Genomic DNA, 18,205 nt, shown 5'->3' on the forward strand with positions numbered 1-18,205 from the left:
CCGATTGTCGATTTTTGGCTCTGCTTTATACTCACACTTTTTGGCTTTTGCAGGGTGTCCTCCCACTACTTTGCCAGACGCGATTTTCGCGTCTGGCACTGTAGTGGTTGTTTGGTGCTAGCAGGGGTGTCCTCCCATTACGTTGCCAGACGCGATTTTCGCTTCTGGCACTATAGTGTTTTCTTGGTACTGGCAGGGGCATCCCTGCCAATACCCTTTTTTTTTAATTAATGGTTTTATTATATATATATATATATATATATATTAATTATCAAATCAATTAATTTTTGGTTTCTTGTTTGTTAAAAGTTGAGTGTCTACAGTTGCCCCTCTTTGCACATTTCGGTAATTCGAAATAGTGCAAAGACGTAGACACTGTATTTGATCTAATTCATTAATTCTCTTATCAAGGCTCCTTCTTTTTCTTTTTTTTTTCTTTTTTTTATTTGTTTGTTGTTGTTTTTTTTTTGTTTTTTTGTTTTGTTTTTTGGTTTTTTTGTTTTTTTTTTCTTCTTTTTTTTTATTTTTTTATTTTATTTATTTATTTATTGTTTTTAAATGAACTCCTCAAAGCTAAAGCAATGAGACTTTTAAAAATGAATTTCTCAAAATTGAGGCAATGAGACTTTTAAAAATGAACTCCTCAAAGCTGAGGTAACGAAACTTTTAAAATTGAACTCCTCAAAACTGAGACAATGAGACTTTTAAAATGAACTCCTCAAAGCTGAGGCAATGAAACTTTTAAAAATGAACTTCTCAAAGCTGAGGCAACGAAACTTTTAAAATGAACTCTTCAAAGCTGAGGAAACGAAACTTTTAGAAATGAGCTCCTCAAAGCTGAGGCAACAAGACTTTTAAAAATGAACTTCTCAAAGCTGAGGCAATGAGACTTTAAAAAATGAACTCCTCAAAACTGAGGCAACCAAAACTTTTAAAAATGAACTCCTTAAAGCTGAGGCAACGTATCTTTAAAAATGAATTCCTCAAAACTGAGGCAACGAAACCTTTTTTTCCTTTTTTGAAATGGTGAAAAATAATCAACTCCTCATCTGAGGTTCTATGATTTTAAAGATGAATTTTCTTCTTTTTCAATTGTTTTAAAATTTTGAACATGGCAATTCATCTTCATCAGTTTCCTTTTTTTTTTTGGGTGTTTTAGAGCCTTCTCTTTGATCAATGGGGGATGAACCAATCACGCTTCTGATCTCTCGTCTTCCCCAATTCATTGCTCAAAACTGTTTTCTTCCTCTATCATATGCATGATCCAATCATTCTTCACATTTTTACTGTGCTCCATTCTATTGCTATTTCCATTTCTTTCTCTCTTTTCTTAGTCTTTTCTCTTTCTTTTTTACATTACCAGACTCAATTTCATTCCCCGTCAATTACGATCCTTTTTCAAAATATTACAAAATTTCTTACTTTATCATGCTCTTTATTAATTATCATTCCAATTTTATGACAAATGCAATGCAATGTACTCATATCTCCTCTCTTGGCAAAATGGAAATGATGACATTGTTAGGAGCAGAAAGGCTACTTTTCATTAGAAAAAAGGAAAGTTTCTACAATCAAGCATAATGACAAGGAACAGGGGAAAACCAATTAATACAAAAGGGATGCAGTTCTTTCTTAATGACTGTTTCGATAGGTATTGACAGTAGTCTCGAACTTTTATCCTGAAACAGGCACATTTGTCAACTCCCTTGTCTTTTGTATGAACATCTCGGATCATGATCTTCACCCTTTCTATGTTAAGCTTTTGTAGTACTTGGACCTCTTTCGTGTCTAGACCGCCCTTTCGGGTTTTCGCCCTAAACACATCTCCCAGATTCAAGCCGCCTTTTCAAGTTTTCAGCTTGAAAATTTTCTTTTTTCTTCTTTTTATTTTATTTTATTTTATTTTTTTATGCAAAATATCTCTTGACAGCATCGGCATTCATCGGGTTGGAAAACTCCCTTTCGTCCATCTCCACCAAAATTAGTGCTCCTCTTGAAAAAGCTTTCTTCACCACAAATGGTCCTTCCCAATTCGATGTCCATTTCCCGCGAGGATCCTGTTGGTTCGGGAGAATTCTTTTCAATACTAACTCTCATTCTTGAAACTGTTGAGGATGTGCCTTCTTGCCATGTGCCCTCATCATTCTCTTTTGATATAACTGCCCACGGCAAAGTGCCGTCAACCTTTTTTCTTCAATGAGATTCAATTGCTCATAACGAGCGTTAACCCATTCGGCTTCTTCCAACTGTACTTCTTTAAAGACTCGAAGGGAAGGGATTTCTACGTCAATTGGCAAAACTGCTTCCATCCCATACACCAAAGAAAACGGTGTAGCTCTCGTGGAAGTTCGGACTGCTGTGCGATAATCATGCAAAGCAAAGGGTAACTTCTCATGCCAATCTTTGTATACATCTGTCATCTTTTCAATTATCCTTTTGATGTTCTTGTTGGCTGCTTCTACCGCTCCATTCATCTTTGTGCGATAAGGCGTTGAATTGTGATGTTTGATCTTGAACTTGGCACAAACCTCTTTCATCATTGAACTATTGAGGCTACTAGCGTTATCTGTGATGATCCTTTCCGGGAGACCATAGCAGCATATTATTTCTTTTTGGATGAACTTACATACCACTTTTTGGGTCACATTGGCATAAGATGCTGCTTCTACCCACTTAGTGAAGTAGTCAATTGCCACCAGAATAAACCGATGCCCATTTGATGCCTTCAGGGTTATTAACCCAATCACATCCATGCCCCACATTGAGAATGGCCATGGTGATGTCAATACATGCAATGAATTTGCAAGAGTGTGGATTCTGTCTGCATATATTTGACACTTGTGACACTTTCGAGTGAAATCTATGCAATCCGTTTCCAACGTGAGCCAGTAATACCCTGCTCTCATGACCTGTCTTGCCAACATATGCCCACTTGCATGTGCCCCACAAATTCTTTCGTGAACTTCCTCAACTATTCGCCGAGCTTCTGCTGAATCCACACATCTCAAAAGCATTTGATCACTACTTCTCTTGTATAAGATGTCCCCATCCAAGAAGAAATTAATTGCCAACCTTCCTAATGGTTTTCTTATCATTTTCTAAGCTTCGCTTCGGATATTGTTGAAACTTGAGATAATGCAGAATATCATGGTACCACGGTTTCCCATCTATTTCTTCCTCTACACTGGAGCAATGTGCAGGGCACTCTTTAAGATTAATCACGATGGGTTGAATCTTGACATCGGTACCAACTTTGAACATTGTTGCCAGCGTGGCTAATGCATCGACCATTTGGTTCTCTTCTCGAGGCAAATGGGTGAAGCAAATCTTATCAAAATTTTCAATCAGCTTTGAAATAAACTTATGATACCGGACTAACTTCAAGTCGCGTGTCTCCCATTCTCCTTGTAACTGATAAATAACCAAAGCAGAATCCCCAAATACTTTCAAAATGCGAATTTTCCTCTCGATTGCTACTTGAAGACCCATGACACAAGCTTCATATTCAGCCACATTATTGGTGCAATAGAAGTTGAGTTTAGCTATGACGGGATAATGATCTCCTTCTGGTGACACTAACACAACCCCTATGCCATGCCCCAAGGCATTCGAGGCTCCGTCGAAAAACATCTTCCAATTCTCTTTCTCCTATGATTCCTTCTTACTTGTTTGGCATATTGACATCAAGTACTCATCCAGAAACTCAAACTCCATTGGTTCATAATCCTCCTCCACCCTTTTCACAAGAAAATCTGCGATTGCACTTCCTTTGATAGCTTTTTGGGACACGTATACAATATCATATTCAGACAACAACATTTGCCATCTTGCCACTCTACCTGATAAGGATGGTTTCTCGAAGATGTATTTAATAGGGTCCAACTTTGTAATGAGCCAAGTGGTATGATATAGCATGTACTGCCCGAGTCGATGCGCCGTCCATGCTAAAGCACAACACATTTTTTCCAACGAGGAATACTTGGACTCGTACTCAGTGAACTTTTTACTCAAGTAGTAAACTGCCCTTTCTTTCTTACCAGTTTCATCATGCTGTCCCAACACACATCCTATAGATCCTTCATTTACTGTCAAGTACAAGATGAGGGGTCTCCCGACCACAGGTGGTACCAATTCTGGCGGACTCAACAAATATTCTTTAACCTTGTCAAAAGTAACTTGGCACCCCTCGTTCCATGCCCCAGGATTGTGTTTGCGAAGGAGCTTGAAGATCGGGTCACATTTGAGTGTGAGTTGTGATATGAATCGGGCTATATAATTCAACCTTCCTAAGAATCCCCTAACTTCCTTCTGCGTTTTGGGAAGAGGCAAATTACGGATTGCTTGAACCTTATCCGGGTCAACTTCTATTCCCCTTTCACTGATGACAAAACCCAGTAGCTTTCCTGAAGTGACTCCAAAAGTGCACTTTACCGGATTTAATCTGAGTTGAAATTTTTGTAACCTCTTAAATAACCTTTCAAGATTGGTCACATGGTCCTCTATTTTGTGAGCTTTTACAATCATATCATCCATATACAGCTCGACTTCTCTGTACATCATGTCATGGAAAAGAGTCACCATGGCTCGTTGATAAGTCACCCCAGCATTCTTCAAACCAAATGGCATTACCTTATAACGAAAGGTTCCCCACATAGTTATGAAGGTAATTTTCTCTCTGTCCTCTGGTGCCATCTTAATTTGGTTATACCCTGAAAAGCCATCCATAAAGGAAAACATGGAATGATGGGCAGTATTGTCAACAAGGGTGTCGATGTGGGGCAAAGGAATATTATCTTTTGAGCTAGCTCTATTCAAATCTCGATAGTCCACACACATTCTCACTTTCTCATCTTTTTTAGGCACTGGAATAATATTTGCAACCCATTCGAGGTACTTAGCTACGCCCAAGAATCCTGCATCAAACTGCTTTTTCACCTTTTCCTTAATTTTCAAAAGCATTTCAGGTTTCATTCTTCTCAACTTTTGCTTAATTGGTTTGCATTCAGGTTTCAAAGGCAATTTATGGGCTGCAATGTCTGTATTGAGTCTTGGCATATCTTGATAGGACCATGCAAACACATATACATATTCATGGAGTAGCTTTATTAGTTTTTCTTTTTCAATTGGCACCAACGTCGTACCAATTCTAACTTCTTTCTTATTTTCTTCATTTCCCGAATTAATCGTTACAAGTGTCTCTTGATGTGGGACAATTTGTCTTCCCTCCTGTTCTACTAGTCTTAACAAGTCTGGAGTTAAATCATAATCCTCCACGTTTTCTGTATCGTCAAGTTCGCTGACACTTATACCTTTTTCAAAATTAACCTCAAAACCACTGTCATTATCATCTTCGCAATCATTATTTGGAGTCCTGGAAGGTAAAGGGAATTGAAATATGTAGAGCTATTGTATAGATAAATAGTTAAAATAAAGGGATGAAATGACACAAATGGAAATGGTGAACCATGAGGAGAGATATGAGAAATGCACTACGCATGTCAATTTATTAGAATGATAAATGATAAAAAGCCCGATACATAAAATTTCCAATGCTTTTAGGCATAAGCACGGATGTTTACTTTGAAATTGAATCACAAGTGACTGGCAAACTCATGGTGGTCCACCTGTTCAACTTCAAATTCGGTGGCCCTAGGTATGTAGTAGGAATCTCATCCGCCTTTTCATGGCTGCTCTTCACCTTCCTCCGTTGCACATATTGATAAATCAAAAAAGGCTTCCCCTAAAGCTGACACTAGTTCTCGGCTCCCAACAGTGAGTGATTCAAGAAAGATGCAGCCTCTAAATCGAAATATCTCGTAGAGATGAGGATATGTCATTCCATGGATTTCCAACTCATGCCCCTTAAAGCGAGCCAACCTTTCCTTTCTTCTTTCGGCTATCATTTCTTCTCTTTCCTTCTTAGTTGGCTTATACCGCGGGCCAAACCTTTCTTCTTTTTTGGTAGCGCGTATGGGCCTTCTAATGCCTTGTAGTTCTCTTCCCAGTCTTGCCCCCGCTCGGTATCCTTTCCCTACTATCTGATTGACAACCATCTTGGTGGTTTTAGAAAGCCTCAGAATAGGCGGAGTGGTTCCTTCTCTAACATATGTGGTGTTAACAAACTCGAAGGATAGGAAGGAACATTCAGGCACTTCTTTCGCCGCTTCCACGTAAGGAGTATACGTTGGCTTGCTTATGAGTAAGTCCTCTTCCCCATTAACACATACAATCTTCCCATCCACGATGAACTTGACCTTTTGATGAAGAGATGAAGGTATGGCCCTAACCATATGGATCCAAGGTCTTCCCAACAAATAATTGTATGAAGGAGCGATATCCATAACCTGGAATTCAATGGTAAAGGTACACGGACCAATTTCCACCGATATCCCAATGTCCCCTACTACTTCTCTCCTTGTTCCGTCGAAGGCTTTCACGATCATCTCACTCTTTCGTATGTAGGACATGTTAATGGGTAAGCGGGCCAAGGTCCTCATGGGCATCACATTTAAGGACGATCCGTTATCAAGCAGTACTTTTGCAATAGTACAGCCTTTACACGTGATAGTGATATACAAGGCTTTATAGTTTCCCCTACCTTCAGAAGGGATTTCTTCATCGCTAAAGGATATTATGTTACCCAATGAAATATTCTCAATGATGTAGTCCAAATTTTCAACTGAAATGTCGTGATCCACATATGCTTGGTTTAGAATCCTCATCAAAGAGTTCCTATGTGGTTCTGAGCTGAGGAGCAAAGATGATAATGAATTACGAGTAGGCAACCTATTTAATTGCTCGACCATTTGTATCACCATGTTTAATGAACTTAAGAAACTTGGCAACTTCTTTTTCCGTCACCGGTCCTTTTGAGCCATCTGTCGATTCTTGAGATTGCACTTTTTCTTCTCTCAGATTTTGCTCTTTCTCTTTTCCCTTTTCCTTCCTGAGATTCTCCAATGCCTCTAGTGTATAGCAACGTCCGCTGCGGGTAATCCCTCCAACACCAGTTATATTTGCAGCATCATCTTGAGATTCAACTATCCATTTCCCCGCTTTTGAAACTTGTACATTGCAATTGTAGTTCCATGGGACAGCTTTGTCATCTTTGTAGGGGAAAGGTTTAGGGACTTCGATGGTCATTTTGGCATGGATTCTGTCTTCCATAGACTCTCCTCTTGGTTCATAGAAAATGGTTAAAGGTTTTATCTTCCTTGGGTGAATGGGTTCCTTAGACATCATGTTTACTGCTGGCTTTGAAGCTTCCACATAAAACTCAATCCTTGACTCGTCTATCATTCTTTGCACTTCCTTCCGGAAAAAACTACAATCCTGGATTAAATGCCCCACACATCCTTTGTGGTACAAGCAATATGGTCCTTGGATATTCCCTAAGTCATTCACATCAGAACATTCCGGCCACACCTCGAGCATATCGACTTTTACCAAGGCTTCAAACACTTTCTGCATGGGGGTTTCCACTTCCCGAATGTTCCTTTTAACATATACCTCCCCTTCAACTGCATTTACCCCTACCCTAGCATGATTTGGCAGTGGGTTGTTGTTAACATTCTGTTCCTGCTTCTTTTCAAAATTTAGGATTCCTGCCTTGATCAACCTTTGCACTTTATGTTTGAATGCTATACAATTCTCAATTGAGTGACCTTCGATTTCATAATGATAATCACAATGGGCGGAAGCGTCATACCATCTCGAAAATGGAGGTTTTAATGGCTCTATGTATAAGGGTGCTACTAGATGGTTTGTAACTAATTGAGTGAAGAGTTCAGCATATGGGATTGGGATTGGGTCAAACTACACTTTCTCTTGCTTGTTTCACCATCCTCTTGATTCACTAGCAGTATGGTTGTTTGAAGGTATTGTTTGTTGTGTGGTTGAAGCTGCAACGGGTATGGAAGTAGGTGGGTGGATGTTTGTGGGGTAAGATGTCCGTTGGATGGGAGCATATGGGTATAGGTTAGAAAAGGTATTTGGCATGGGTGGATATAGGTATGGACTTTGTGAAGTGTTATTCACAACTAGGTAATAGGGGTATGGTGGATATGGCTGATAAATGTTGTAGCTTCCTCCTTGGGGTTGTCCCGAAGTGATGGCTTGGGCTTCTCCTTCTCTCTTCTTAAAAGTTTCACCTTTCTTCTTGTGTGTCGCATCACCTCCTTCTATCTTTCCTTGCTTAACGATAGTCTCTATCATCTCTCCTGAAATCACAATATCAGTGAAGTTCTTTGTGGCACTACCGACCAATCGTTCATAGTTAGGAGCCTGCAGGGTGTTAACGAACATTACGGTGGTCTCTTTCTCAGTCAATGGTGGCTGGACTTGAGAAGCCATATTCCTCCATCTTTGAGCATATTCTTTGAAGCTTTCAGTGGGTTTCTTCTCCATGTTTTGTACAGAAAGGCTATCCGGAGCCATATCTGTAACATGCTTATACTAAGCCATAAATGCTCGAGCAAGGTCCTTCCATGTGTGGATTCGATTGCGGTCCAGTTGGACGTACCATTTTGCTGTAGTACCAATGAGGCTATCTTGGAAGCAATGTATCAAGAGCTTGTCATCATGGGCATATGCGGCCATCCTTCTGCAATACATGGTAATGTGTGTGACTGGGCACTTGGTTTCGTCGTACTTTTCAAAGTCTGGAACTTTGAATTTTAGGGGTATAACCACATTTAGAACGAGACAGAGTTCGATTGCATCCATAGAGCAATACATTCCCATTCCTTCTATCATATGTAGTCTTTCCTCAAAAAGGTCAAATTTCTTGTGGGTATCAGGATTGTCCTTTGATTCAACGGATCCACACTTGAGCTTCTCTTGTTCCTTCGGATCGTCCAGGTCAAGTATAGAGATGGGGTCTGAAGGACTTACACCTCCAATTGGCCTCTGTTGGGCATAAGTCGGTGGTGGCCCTATAGGCACTAGCATCCCAAAGAATGGATATTGTCCTATCGACGGCATGGGGATAGACGCATTCCTTACTAGTGGTGCTGTGAATCCTGGTGGATATACGGGGTCTGTATTGGCTTCTGTCTGTTGAACATCTTCTGACACACCAGAACTCCCTACCACTCTCTTCCCTTTATCTGTAGATATCAACTCTAAAATTTTTGATAAATGTCCCATGATTTCTTCTTGCTTCTTCTCAATCTTTTCCATCCTCTCTGAATGCTTGTCCCCCATGATCTTAGAACGGGCTCTTGTATTGTATCTGTGGAAAGTTTGTTTCTTTGGAATTTTGTTCTTTATAGGCTGAATGGATAAGTTAGAATTTTATGTTGATGAATGCATTATCATTTGTTATTATTTATATGATTCATGTAACTATGATGCAAGTGAAATGTGCTTGAAAAGAAAAGAAAAATAGGAAAAATATTGGCCACCCAACATTTACCATAAGAAAATTCGCATCCATAAAACTTAAATATCCGATTACATCATTGTCTAAATCCATTACATAACTATCAAAAGGAAAAACTAACTTTGTCATATTGGTCCCTAACCATTCTGAGGTGATCGATCAACTGCTCACTCAATTCATCCCTCGGAAGAATCTCTCATCTGAGTTTTTCGGTCTTGTCTGCCATCACTCGTGCTCTAAATGCCACTTCTCTCATCTGTCTCAGTATCCATCGCATTTTAGCTTCTTTCCTTTGAAGGCTTTGTGTGCATGAATCATTTCTTTCCCTCATTTGGAAATACTCTTGCCTTACTGCTTCATACTGTGCCTTGTAGCCTTCCATGGCAGTTTTCAACAAGCCGCAGTCATTTTTCAACTCTTGGATGATTTGTTCTTGTCTTCGTACCTCGTGTTGCAAAGCATTATTGGCACTTTGGAGTTCTTGCATTCTGGCTATCAGAGAAGAATTTGCCACGCTCACTTCCTCAAACTTGCTTTGCCACTCATCCCGCTCTTCCAAAGCCATCCGTACCTTTCTTGCCGTCTCTTTCTTCACTTCTTCTAGCTCATCCTCATGTCTCAGCTTCATATTCATCATCTCCTTTTCAAGTCTCTTTCTTGTCAACTCACTCTCCAGCAAGACATCTTGAGGTTCTGGGTTTATGGGATGTTTTGATGGATTTTTCAGGGGGCATACGACATCTTTCACCCTTTGGTCGTGCCAAGTATGATACCCTGTGGTGACTTCATCGACAACCCTTCCTTGATCCACTCGACAAGTTTTCTTCCAATCTTGTGCAATTTCCTCAATTTTCTTTAGCGTTTTCGGCTCTCCATATGTAAACTCTAACTGGTTGAGCTGGTGAGTCATGGGCACGAATTGCTCAGATTCGAACTGTCTCTGTACCATTATCGGTGCATAGCTAATGGCTCCCTATGGTCCCATCAGCGGCACCCACGGCTTGTATCCGTATTTATACATCACTTGCATTCGCGGCATCCATGGAGCTCTCCAAGTTACTTCAACGCTCATTAACCTCTGGAGATTCGTGACCCACTCTTCTTTCCTCTTGTAGTCGGGCCATACACTTTCGCAGAACTCAAGGATAGGGCAACATACAAACAGATAAGGCTTCCAAAATTTGCTCTCTTTACATTCGAAATGGCTTTTGACCCATATAGTTAAGAGTTGGGCACATCCGATGAATCGTCCCTCACCTTTGCGTCGACAAAAATTCAAGGATCTGAAGGTTTCAGCTAAGATGGATGGGATCAGGTTGATGCTCCTTGTCACCTGATCGAAGAAGTCTATGACTGACACCTCCATGTGACCTAAGACCTTCGGGAAGACCACTAAGCCATAGATTGCCATTGCGAAAGCTAGGAGACCTTGTTCATCCTTCATGTGTTTTTTAATATATCCATTCAATAAACTCCACGGAAGGCATTCTGTGTCTCCCTTCTTCTTCAGATGTTGATCCACTTCTACCGTAGTCATTCCTAACAACTTGGCCAACTTTCGCTAGTGTCCCGTCTTCTGGGCCCTCTAATAGATCTTGTCAAGCTGCATGTGATCTATTCGGAGCAGAGAGGAGTACTCTTCTATGGTAGGGGTCATGTCCACCTTGTTAAAGACAAAGCAACGGTATGAGGGATCCCAAAACTGGACGATGGCTCAGAGCATCTGGTCATCAACAGGTACATATAAGAGCCATGCAATGTGTCCATACTTGTTCTGAAAATTGTCTCGGTGAGCACGTCTCCACTGTTCCCAAATTCCTATCATCTTTGTGAAGTCATTCTGCTGAAGGTCCAAGTGAACTGTCTTGGGTAAAGTTGGGATATGTCCTTGGGTCAAACAGTCTTCTTTTTCTTGTTGAATCTTCCCCATCTGTAACTCTATCTCTTAGGTTGAGTGGACCTGCTGATGACGATGCCATCGATGTAACCGGGATCTCTTAGGTTGGATGTTGTGTAGCCAATATTTCTCCTATATGTAATTACGATGCATGCAAATGAACATGTAACATGCACATGACAAGCAAAATAAACTTAAGTTAGTATGGTAGAAAGAAAGAATGGAATGTTAAAAATAATGAGAGAATAATAAGCAATATCATGGGTATTATTTTCTACTCCACGATACTTTATTATCTCGTGGCATAATTTAAAATAGAGGGAGTGGAAGAAATTCCTTCATGTGTACTTATTTATAAGGTGTACTCTCACGGGTACGGCCCTACCTAGGATTAAGCTACTCTTGGTATTCTATATGTTGGGTTGGGATTATAGACAGAGCTAAGGTTCCCAAATCGTTCCTCATTGTCGTCCACGCGGACTAGTAAGGCACCCCGGTCCTCACCCATTACAGGCTTCAAACGGACTAGGTTCGATTTGAGTGGGAGTTTTCACTAGCCCCTGCAAAGGTTATCACCTCACGAGAGCGTAGCCACTAAACTCCCTCCTAAAAAGGACATAACCAGGGTGGAGGGTTTATGCATGAATGCAAAATGTGCTCTATGTGTGAAGGAAAACATTGAGTTCGAAATAACATTCTCACATCCCTCTATCCTAAATCCCCATGATTATTAAAAGCAATAAAATAACAAATGTGAAATAAACAAATGCACTAAACAAAATATGCAGAACAAATCATCAATACTAAGGAAACATCGAATTATTTAAAGCCTTGGACAACCTATTATTATTTAATGGTTCGACTCTCGGAAGGTCCCCAATGGAGTCACCATCTATCGTAACGTGCGTGTCCGGGAACCCAACCGCCAGACGCGATGTGAAAACTCTAAAACTAGGTTAAAATTAGGAGTCACCACCAATCTTTTTTACTAGGTGCGATTGGCCACCCATTGACTCAATTCTAATCAATGAAGCCTTAAATTAATTTTAAGCCCACCGAAAAGAACCTTCAACTGGTCTACGATTTTCTAGATCTAGGCTCAGGAGTACGGTTACGCCTGGGGAAGGATTAGCACCCCCGGAACGCCCGTTCCAGGAACGGTACCATTTTTAGATTATCCTATTACACTTTAATTTTTAATTTCACTATACTTCCTTAGTTATTATTCACTTATTTTTATCTCCTATTCAACCTAAAATGGAATGCAAATGTGAGGCAAGATGAAATGCATGGTGTGAGATAAAAAATGCCGGACGAATAACTTTTTATCGAGGATATTTTCTCAAATCCACCCATCATACTGGTGGGACTCGAGGTATTCTCTCACCTAGGGAATTATTCAAGAAATTCACCTTCGCAAATTCGACGAATAATTCCCATCATCGGAGTTATTGTACGTTTTTCTTTAAAAATAATGTTTTCGTGCATAATGAACCTAATTCGAGCAAAAGTCTTTTATTAAAGATGTTTCTCGAGCCCTCCCATCATGTTGGTGGGACCCGGGGACACCTTTTTACCTAGGAAACTATTCGAGAAATACCCGCCTTCGCAAGATCCTCGGAAGATCCTATCATCGGGGCTTAAACTCGAAAATAGAAATATGTATATGCAATGATATGATGCAATATATATGCAATGATATGATGCAATATATATGATATGTTAATACAATTATCTATTTTTTTGGTCATTTATTAATATTTAATTATATTTTTTATTTTTTTTTATTATTTTTATTTTCTATTTTATTTCTAATTATTATTTTTTTTTTTATTACTTTACATTTTTTGTTTTAAGTTACTCTAATATTTTCCTTTTATGATTAGATAAATTGTTTATGATTCCATGTTACTTTAGTGACAAAAATTTTATATTTTTTTATTTTATTTTATATTTTTATATTTTGTATATAGATATATTTTTTTATATTTCTATTTATTTCACGTCATGTATATTACATTTTTACAAACTAATTATTTACTATATATTCTAATTTTTATTATTATTATTTATTTTATCTATTGTTATTTATTTATTATTTTTATTGAGTAATTTTCGTATAGTCAAATTCTTTATTTATTAAAAATTTTGAGATCTTGAAATCGAGGCCCCTCCCATCGTACTGGTGGAACCTTGATTCGAATTCTGAGCCTAGGGAACATAAGCCCGGGATTGCGACTTCTCGCGTCCCAACCGATCATCCCATCATCGGCATATTATATTTGGTATTCTTTTCTTAACTAAATATATCACCATAATATTTTATTTATAGATTCTCTTTTTATTTATGTGCATACCCTATTTAGCCAAAAATTCCTACTTATAAACTAAATAATCACCTAAGCTTTTATATTTATTTTATGTATTCATATATACTTTTTCTTACTTGGATCTAATTTTACTATAAAACATTTAGTAGATTTATATGAATAACTTAAACATATTCCTATCATTTTCTAACCCTTACTACATTTGTTATTTATTTCATATATGTATATTTAAACTCCCTAAGATTTATTATCTATTATGCTAAAAACTTTCACATTTTTTTTATATATTTCATTTTCCTATGTATATAATTTAGGAAATAATAACACTATCATGATTAATAAAATATAAAAAAAAAATCATATCAACGGTCCAAAGCCCAAATCACTACTTAGTAAGCAAACCCATTACCTATTGGTTTGAGATTGGCCCACTGCTCCAAGTGGATTTAAGATCTGTTGGGCTTTGGCCACCTATAGTCCAGCCTAGGTCTGAATGGCCTGCCCTACCCGCCCCAAACAACTTCCTTACCTCCTTTCCCTCTTTCTCTCTTTAATTTCTCTCTCTAAAGAACTCTCCTTCTTCTTCCTTTTGCTATCGCCGGTGACAACTAGAATCCCCACCTGCGGCTTCTTCTCTTGGCTCTCCCTTCCGCGGCGTTGGACCCCTCTCTCCTTGCTTTACAGCGGCGCTGATCGGGCCTTCTCCCTCAAGGCTGCCGACCGATTCTCTCTCTCTCTATATCCCTCTCCTTCCTTTTCGTCAGCCACCCCAAATCCAAAATCAACCTCTAAAAATCCAAGATCTCCCTTAAAACCCAAACCAACCAACTCTAAAAAACAAAACCCCTACTTCTCCCATTTTTGTCAATATATTTACTTGATTTTTTTGTATATTTTTTTGGTGGTGGATTTGTGGTGGGTTGCTGGTTGCTTTTTTTCTTGTTTTGATTGATAGAGAGCTTTGTAGAGCTTTTGGATGCTTGGTTTTTTGGTTTTTCGATTGTGGTTTCTTGGCTATGGATTTTTGATAGCTTGGTTGCTAGGGATTTTTTGGTTTTTCATTCCCAGTTTGCAGGTTGTTTCGGGATTTTTCTCGGGTTTGAATGCCCTCCCCCCCCCCCCCCCGATTGTCGATTTTTGGCTCTGCTTTATACTCACACTTTTTTGCTTTTGCAGGGTGTCCTCCCACTACTTTGCCAGCCGCAATTTTCGCGTCTGGCACTATAGTGGTTGTTTGGTGCTGGCAGGGGCGTCCTCCCACTACATTGCCAGACGCGATTTTCGCGTCTGGCACTGTAGTGTTTGCTTGGTACTGGCAGGGGCATCCCTGCCAGTTACCCCTTTTTTTTTAATTAATGGTTTTATTATATATATTTTAATTATCAAATCAATTAATTTTTGGTTTATTGTCTGTTAAAAGTTGGGTGTCTACAGATAATGGAAGAATAAAATTTTTTACTTTTCAAAAAAAAAAATACCATAGGCTCTAAAGGAGCCAACCAAAAAGGGCAAAAAGGATTAGAAATATGCTAAAATGCATCTCAACATTTATTTTACTTTTACCTTTGAAGTTGTTGCTTCCAAGAAATAGGTTCTTAAGCATAGTCAAATTTCCTATTTCTTTTGGTATGGTTCCCTCCAAATAATTATAAAATAAAGATAGTACATCTAACTTTTGGCACTTGAATAAATTCATTGGAATTGGGCCAGAAAGGAGGTTAAAACTAAAAGTAAGCAAATTCAATCCAGGTAAATGATCAAACATATCTGATGGGATACGACTAGTGAGATTGTTATACGACAAATCAATTCTTTGCTGGGAAGACATGTTGAATTGGATGGAAGGTATGGAACCACTTAGCTGGTTGCCTGCGAGAACAATCTCTGCCAATGAAGATATGTTGAAGACTGAGGAAGGTATGGAGCTTGAAAACTGATTGTGCTGCAAATATAAATATTTAAAGCTAGGAAGATTTCCGATTTCCACTGGGATAACTCCCATAAAGTTATTACACTCTAATTCCAAACGTTGAAGTTTAACGAAAGAACCAAACCAAAATGAGATTTTCCCTTCAAAATTATTGTTAGACAAGATAAGAATTTTTAACCGACGAAAATTATCCATCTCGATGGGCAACAAGCCATGAAAGTAGTTGCTCCCAATATCGAGGGAAACAACAAAAGACTGATTTCCCATGTCTGGTGGTATGGTGCCAAAGAGGTTCATGCCAAATAGATCCAAAGCAATGACTCTGTGGTGTCGAGATCCGCAAGTGACACCAACCCAATTGCAAATAGATGTAGCAGTTGACCAGTTGGCGGCCAAAAAATCACTGTTGACACGGGCTTTTAGTGCAAGAAGAGCCAACTGGTCTACGCTGATGTTGGCTGTTGATTTCATAGGGAATGAAACCCCAAATTAGATAGCATCACTACTGCCATAATAGCCAAAACGAACCGAGTGTTTCCCATGAAGTTGTGTAGAAGTTAAAGGATAATTTCTGAATGATGAACGGGAAAGATGATGTTTCTTTCTCAATATATACAAGGTACCATCATTGTGATGGGACCTATTCCCACATGCAACTGGCCAATGCATCCTTATTTTCAAATGCTTTATATATTTTTAATTATTTTATCAACTAATTTGGTATTTTTTTGCTCATGATACCAACTTAAATAGTAGTTTTATCTAGCATAAATACGTATATAAATTATTATTTATTCAACTAATATGTTTTTATTTTATAAATTTTTCACTATCAAAATACAAGTACATCATTCTTAAAAAAAATTGAGATACAGTCAAAATTTATTACTTTATTTAAGGTGATAAGTCAAATTTACAAACCAACAGGTGTTGACTGTTGTATGCATACATGTTAGAATTGTACTATATAGACTTGTCTGCAGACACCCTAAATGTGAGCTAAGGGCAATTGTATAGCTATTGGGAGTGAAGAGCTAAGACTACGTCCACTATTTACTGTCCTTGAATACGTATAATTAGGGGTTCAATGTGTGTCCTTAAATGCTGAATGTTAAAAAAAATTTATTTAAGTATTTAATTTAATAATAAATATATAAACAAGAAACACAGTAAAGAGAGAAGTGCACAGAACCTAGTGGTGTAAATAAGAGATCACTGCATCATTACAGAGCACTCAGTCAAGGTCCATCATAATAAGTAATCTCAATCGCGTTATTTGTACTTGGTAAAGAATAATTGTAGCGAAGTTATTGCAGTTGGCCATGTGACCCTTCAAATCAATAAGCTACTAGTGTTTTTTTCGTCTAATTCTTGTTGCTGGTGAAATTGGAGACACATCCTCTCATTTACCCTCATGCATTCAGTCATGGTCATCGAGCAGAAGAGTTAATTAAGTCACCTAAATTGCTGGTAAAGAATAATTGTAGCGAGTTGTGCACGGTGAAGTTATTGCAGTTGGCCATGTGACCATTCAAATCGACGAGCTACTCGTTTTTCTTGTAACATGCTTTCCAATTCCCATCTAGTCATTATTCCTCAATTGACTGTCTTTCTTTCTAACGTGGGATTCACACTTCCAATTTGAATATGTAGGACATTCCTCGACTTTCAATTGCTTTTCCATATTAATTGACAAATGATATTTGAATAACATATTCCAGATGGGACATCCAAGTAGTCAATGGCTCATTTGCTCTGCCCAAACTTGAAGACCCCGAAACTCGTTTACTGTTCTGGTTGGTTAAGGTCACTACTAACTTCCCAATTCCATGATTAAGATCACAACTATGCAAAGGTTTACCAAGATTTGGATCTTGAATCCAGCTGGTCCCATTGGCCGTCCTCTTTTAAAACTTAAATTTGATTTCGATTTTACCTATAAATAATGCCAAGAGATTTAACTTCAATGAAAAATATTCAAATTAAATAATAATTTTAATTTAATATAGTTTACATCCAAATTTAAATATATATATATATAATAAAATCTAAAAATTCAAATCAGATTACACTCTTTTGTTTAGTCTACTAAGCAATTTAGTTTGCTAAACTACTTAACCTAGTCTGAACTCATGAGACGTGATGTAATAGGCATTTATACATATATTCACAGCATAATTAAATTTAAGGTAAAATACTCTATCACCCCTAACATTTAATCATAATTACACAAGAATCCACTAGTTTTCAAATGGATACTTCACCCTAAACAACTAAACAATGTTAATATTTAAATTGAAATATCTAAAATATCCTTCTCTTTTTTTTTTTTTACTTCTTTTAGGCCGGCGAATGATATTCCTTACTTGATTAGCCACCTTGTGGTTAGATCTAGCTCGGATCCGATCAGATTTCTCAAGAAGCACTAGATCTAGTGCTTCCAAGACCACCAACATAGGTGCTTCCTAGGGAACACGTGAATAGTGCTCCCCAAGGAGCATTTGTGCTCCCTAAGGAACAAGCGAATGGTGCTCCACAAGGAGCACCACCTGAAGGGAGGGATTTCAAGCCGAAGTAGGATCTGGTATTCCCCGACCGAAGCTGGATTTGACGCTCTAGCTAAGGGATAGGTTTTCTTTTAATAAGAAAAAATAAAAAATAAAAAA

At 38.4% G+C, this 18,205-nt stretch overlaps 1 protein-coding gene across 1 annotated transcript; it reads right to left on the minus strand.

Moving 5' to 3' along the window:
- LOC108662802 lies at nt 3,649-8,436 on the minus strand. The gene is made up of 4 exons (XM_018124386.1): nt 7,857-8,436; nt 6,839-7,754; nt 5,752-6,747; nt 3,649-5,371 (listed from the first exon to the last, which is right to left on the minus strand). The coding sequence occupies exons 1-4, from the start codon at nt 8,434-8,436 to the stop codon at nt 3,649-3,651; spliced, it is 4,215 nt and encodes a 1,404-aa protein (XP_017979875.1).

The sequence above is a fragment of the Theobroma cacao genome, chromosome 7, assembly GCF_000208745.1.
Source record: "Theobroma cacao cultivar B97-61/B2 chromosome 7, Criollo_cocoa_genome_V2, whole genome shotgun sequence".
NCBI classification, from domain to species: Eukaryota; Viridiplantae; Streptophyta; class Magnoliopsida; order Malvales; family Malvaceae; genus Theobroma; species Theobroma cacao.

Excerpts from the sequence above, each read along its gene's own strand:
- LOC108662802 (XM_018124386.1), bottom strand. The coding sequence starts at position 8,436 with ATGGCTCCGGATAGCCTTTCTGTACAAAACATGGAGAAGAAACCCACT. Across the intron at positions 6,748-6,838 it reads ACGGAAAAAGAAGTTGCCAA|CTCAGAACCACATAGGAACT; the intron begins GTTTCTTAAGTT and ends TTTGCTCCTCAG. Across the intron at positions 5,372-5,751 it reads GTTGGGAGCCGAGAACTAGT|GACTCCAAATAATGATTGCG; the intron begins GTCAGCTTTAGG and ends TTTACCTTCCAG.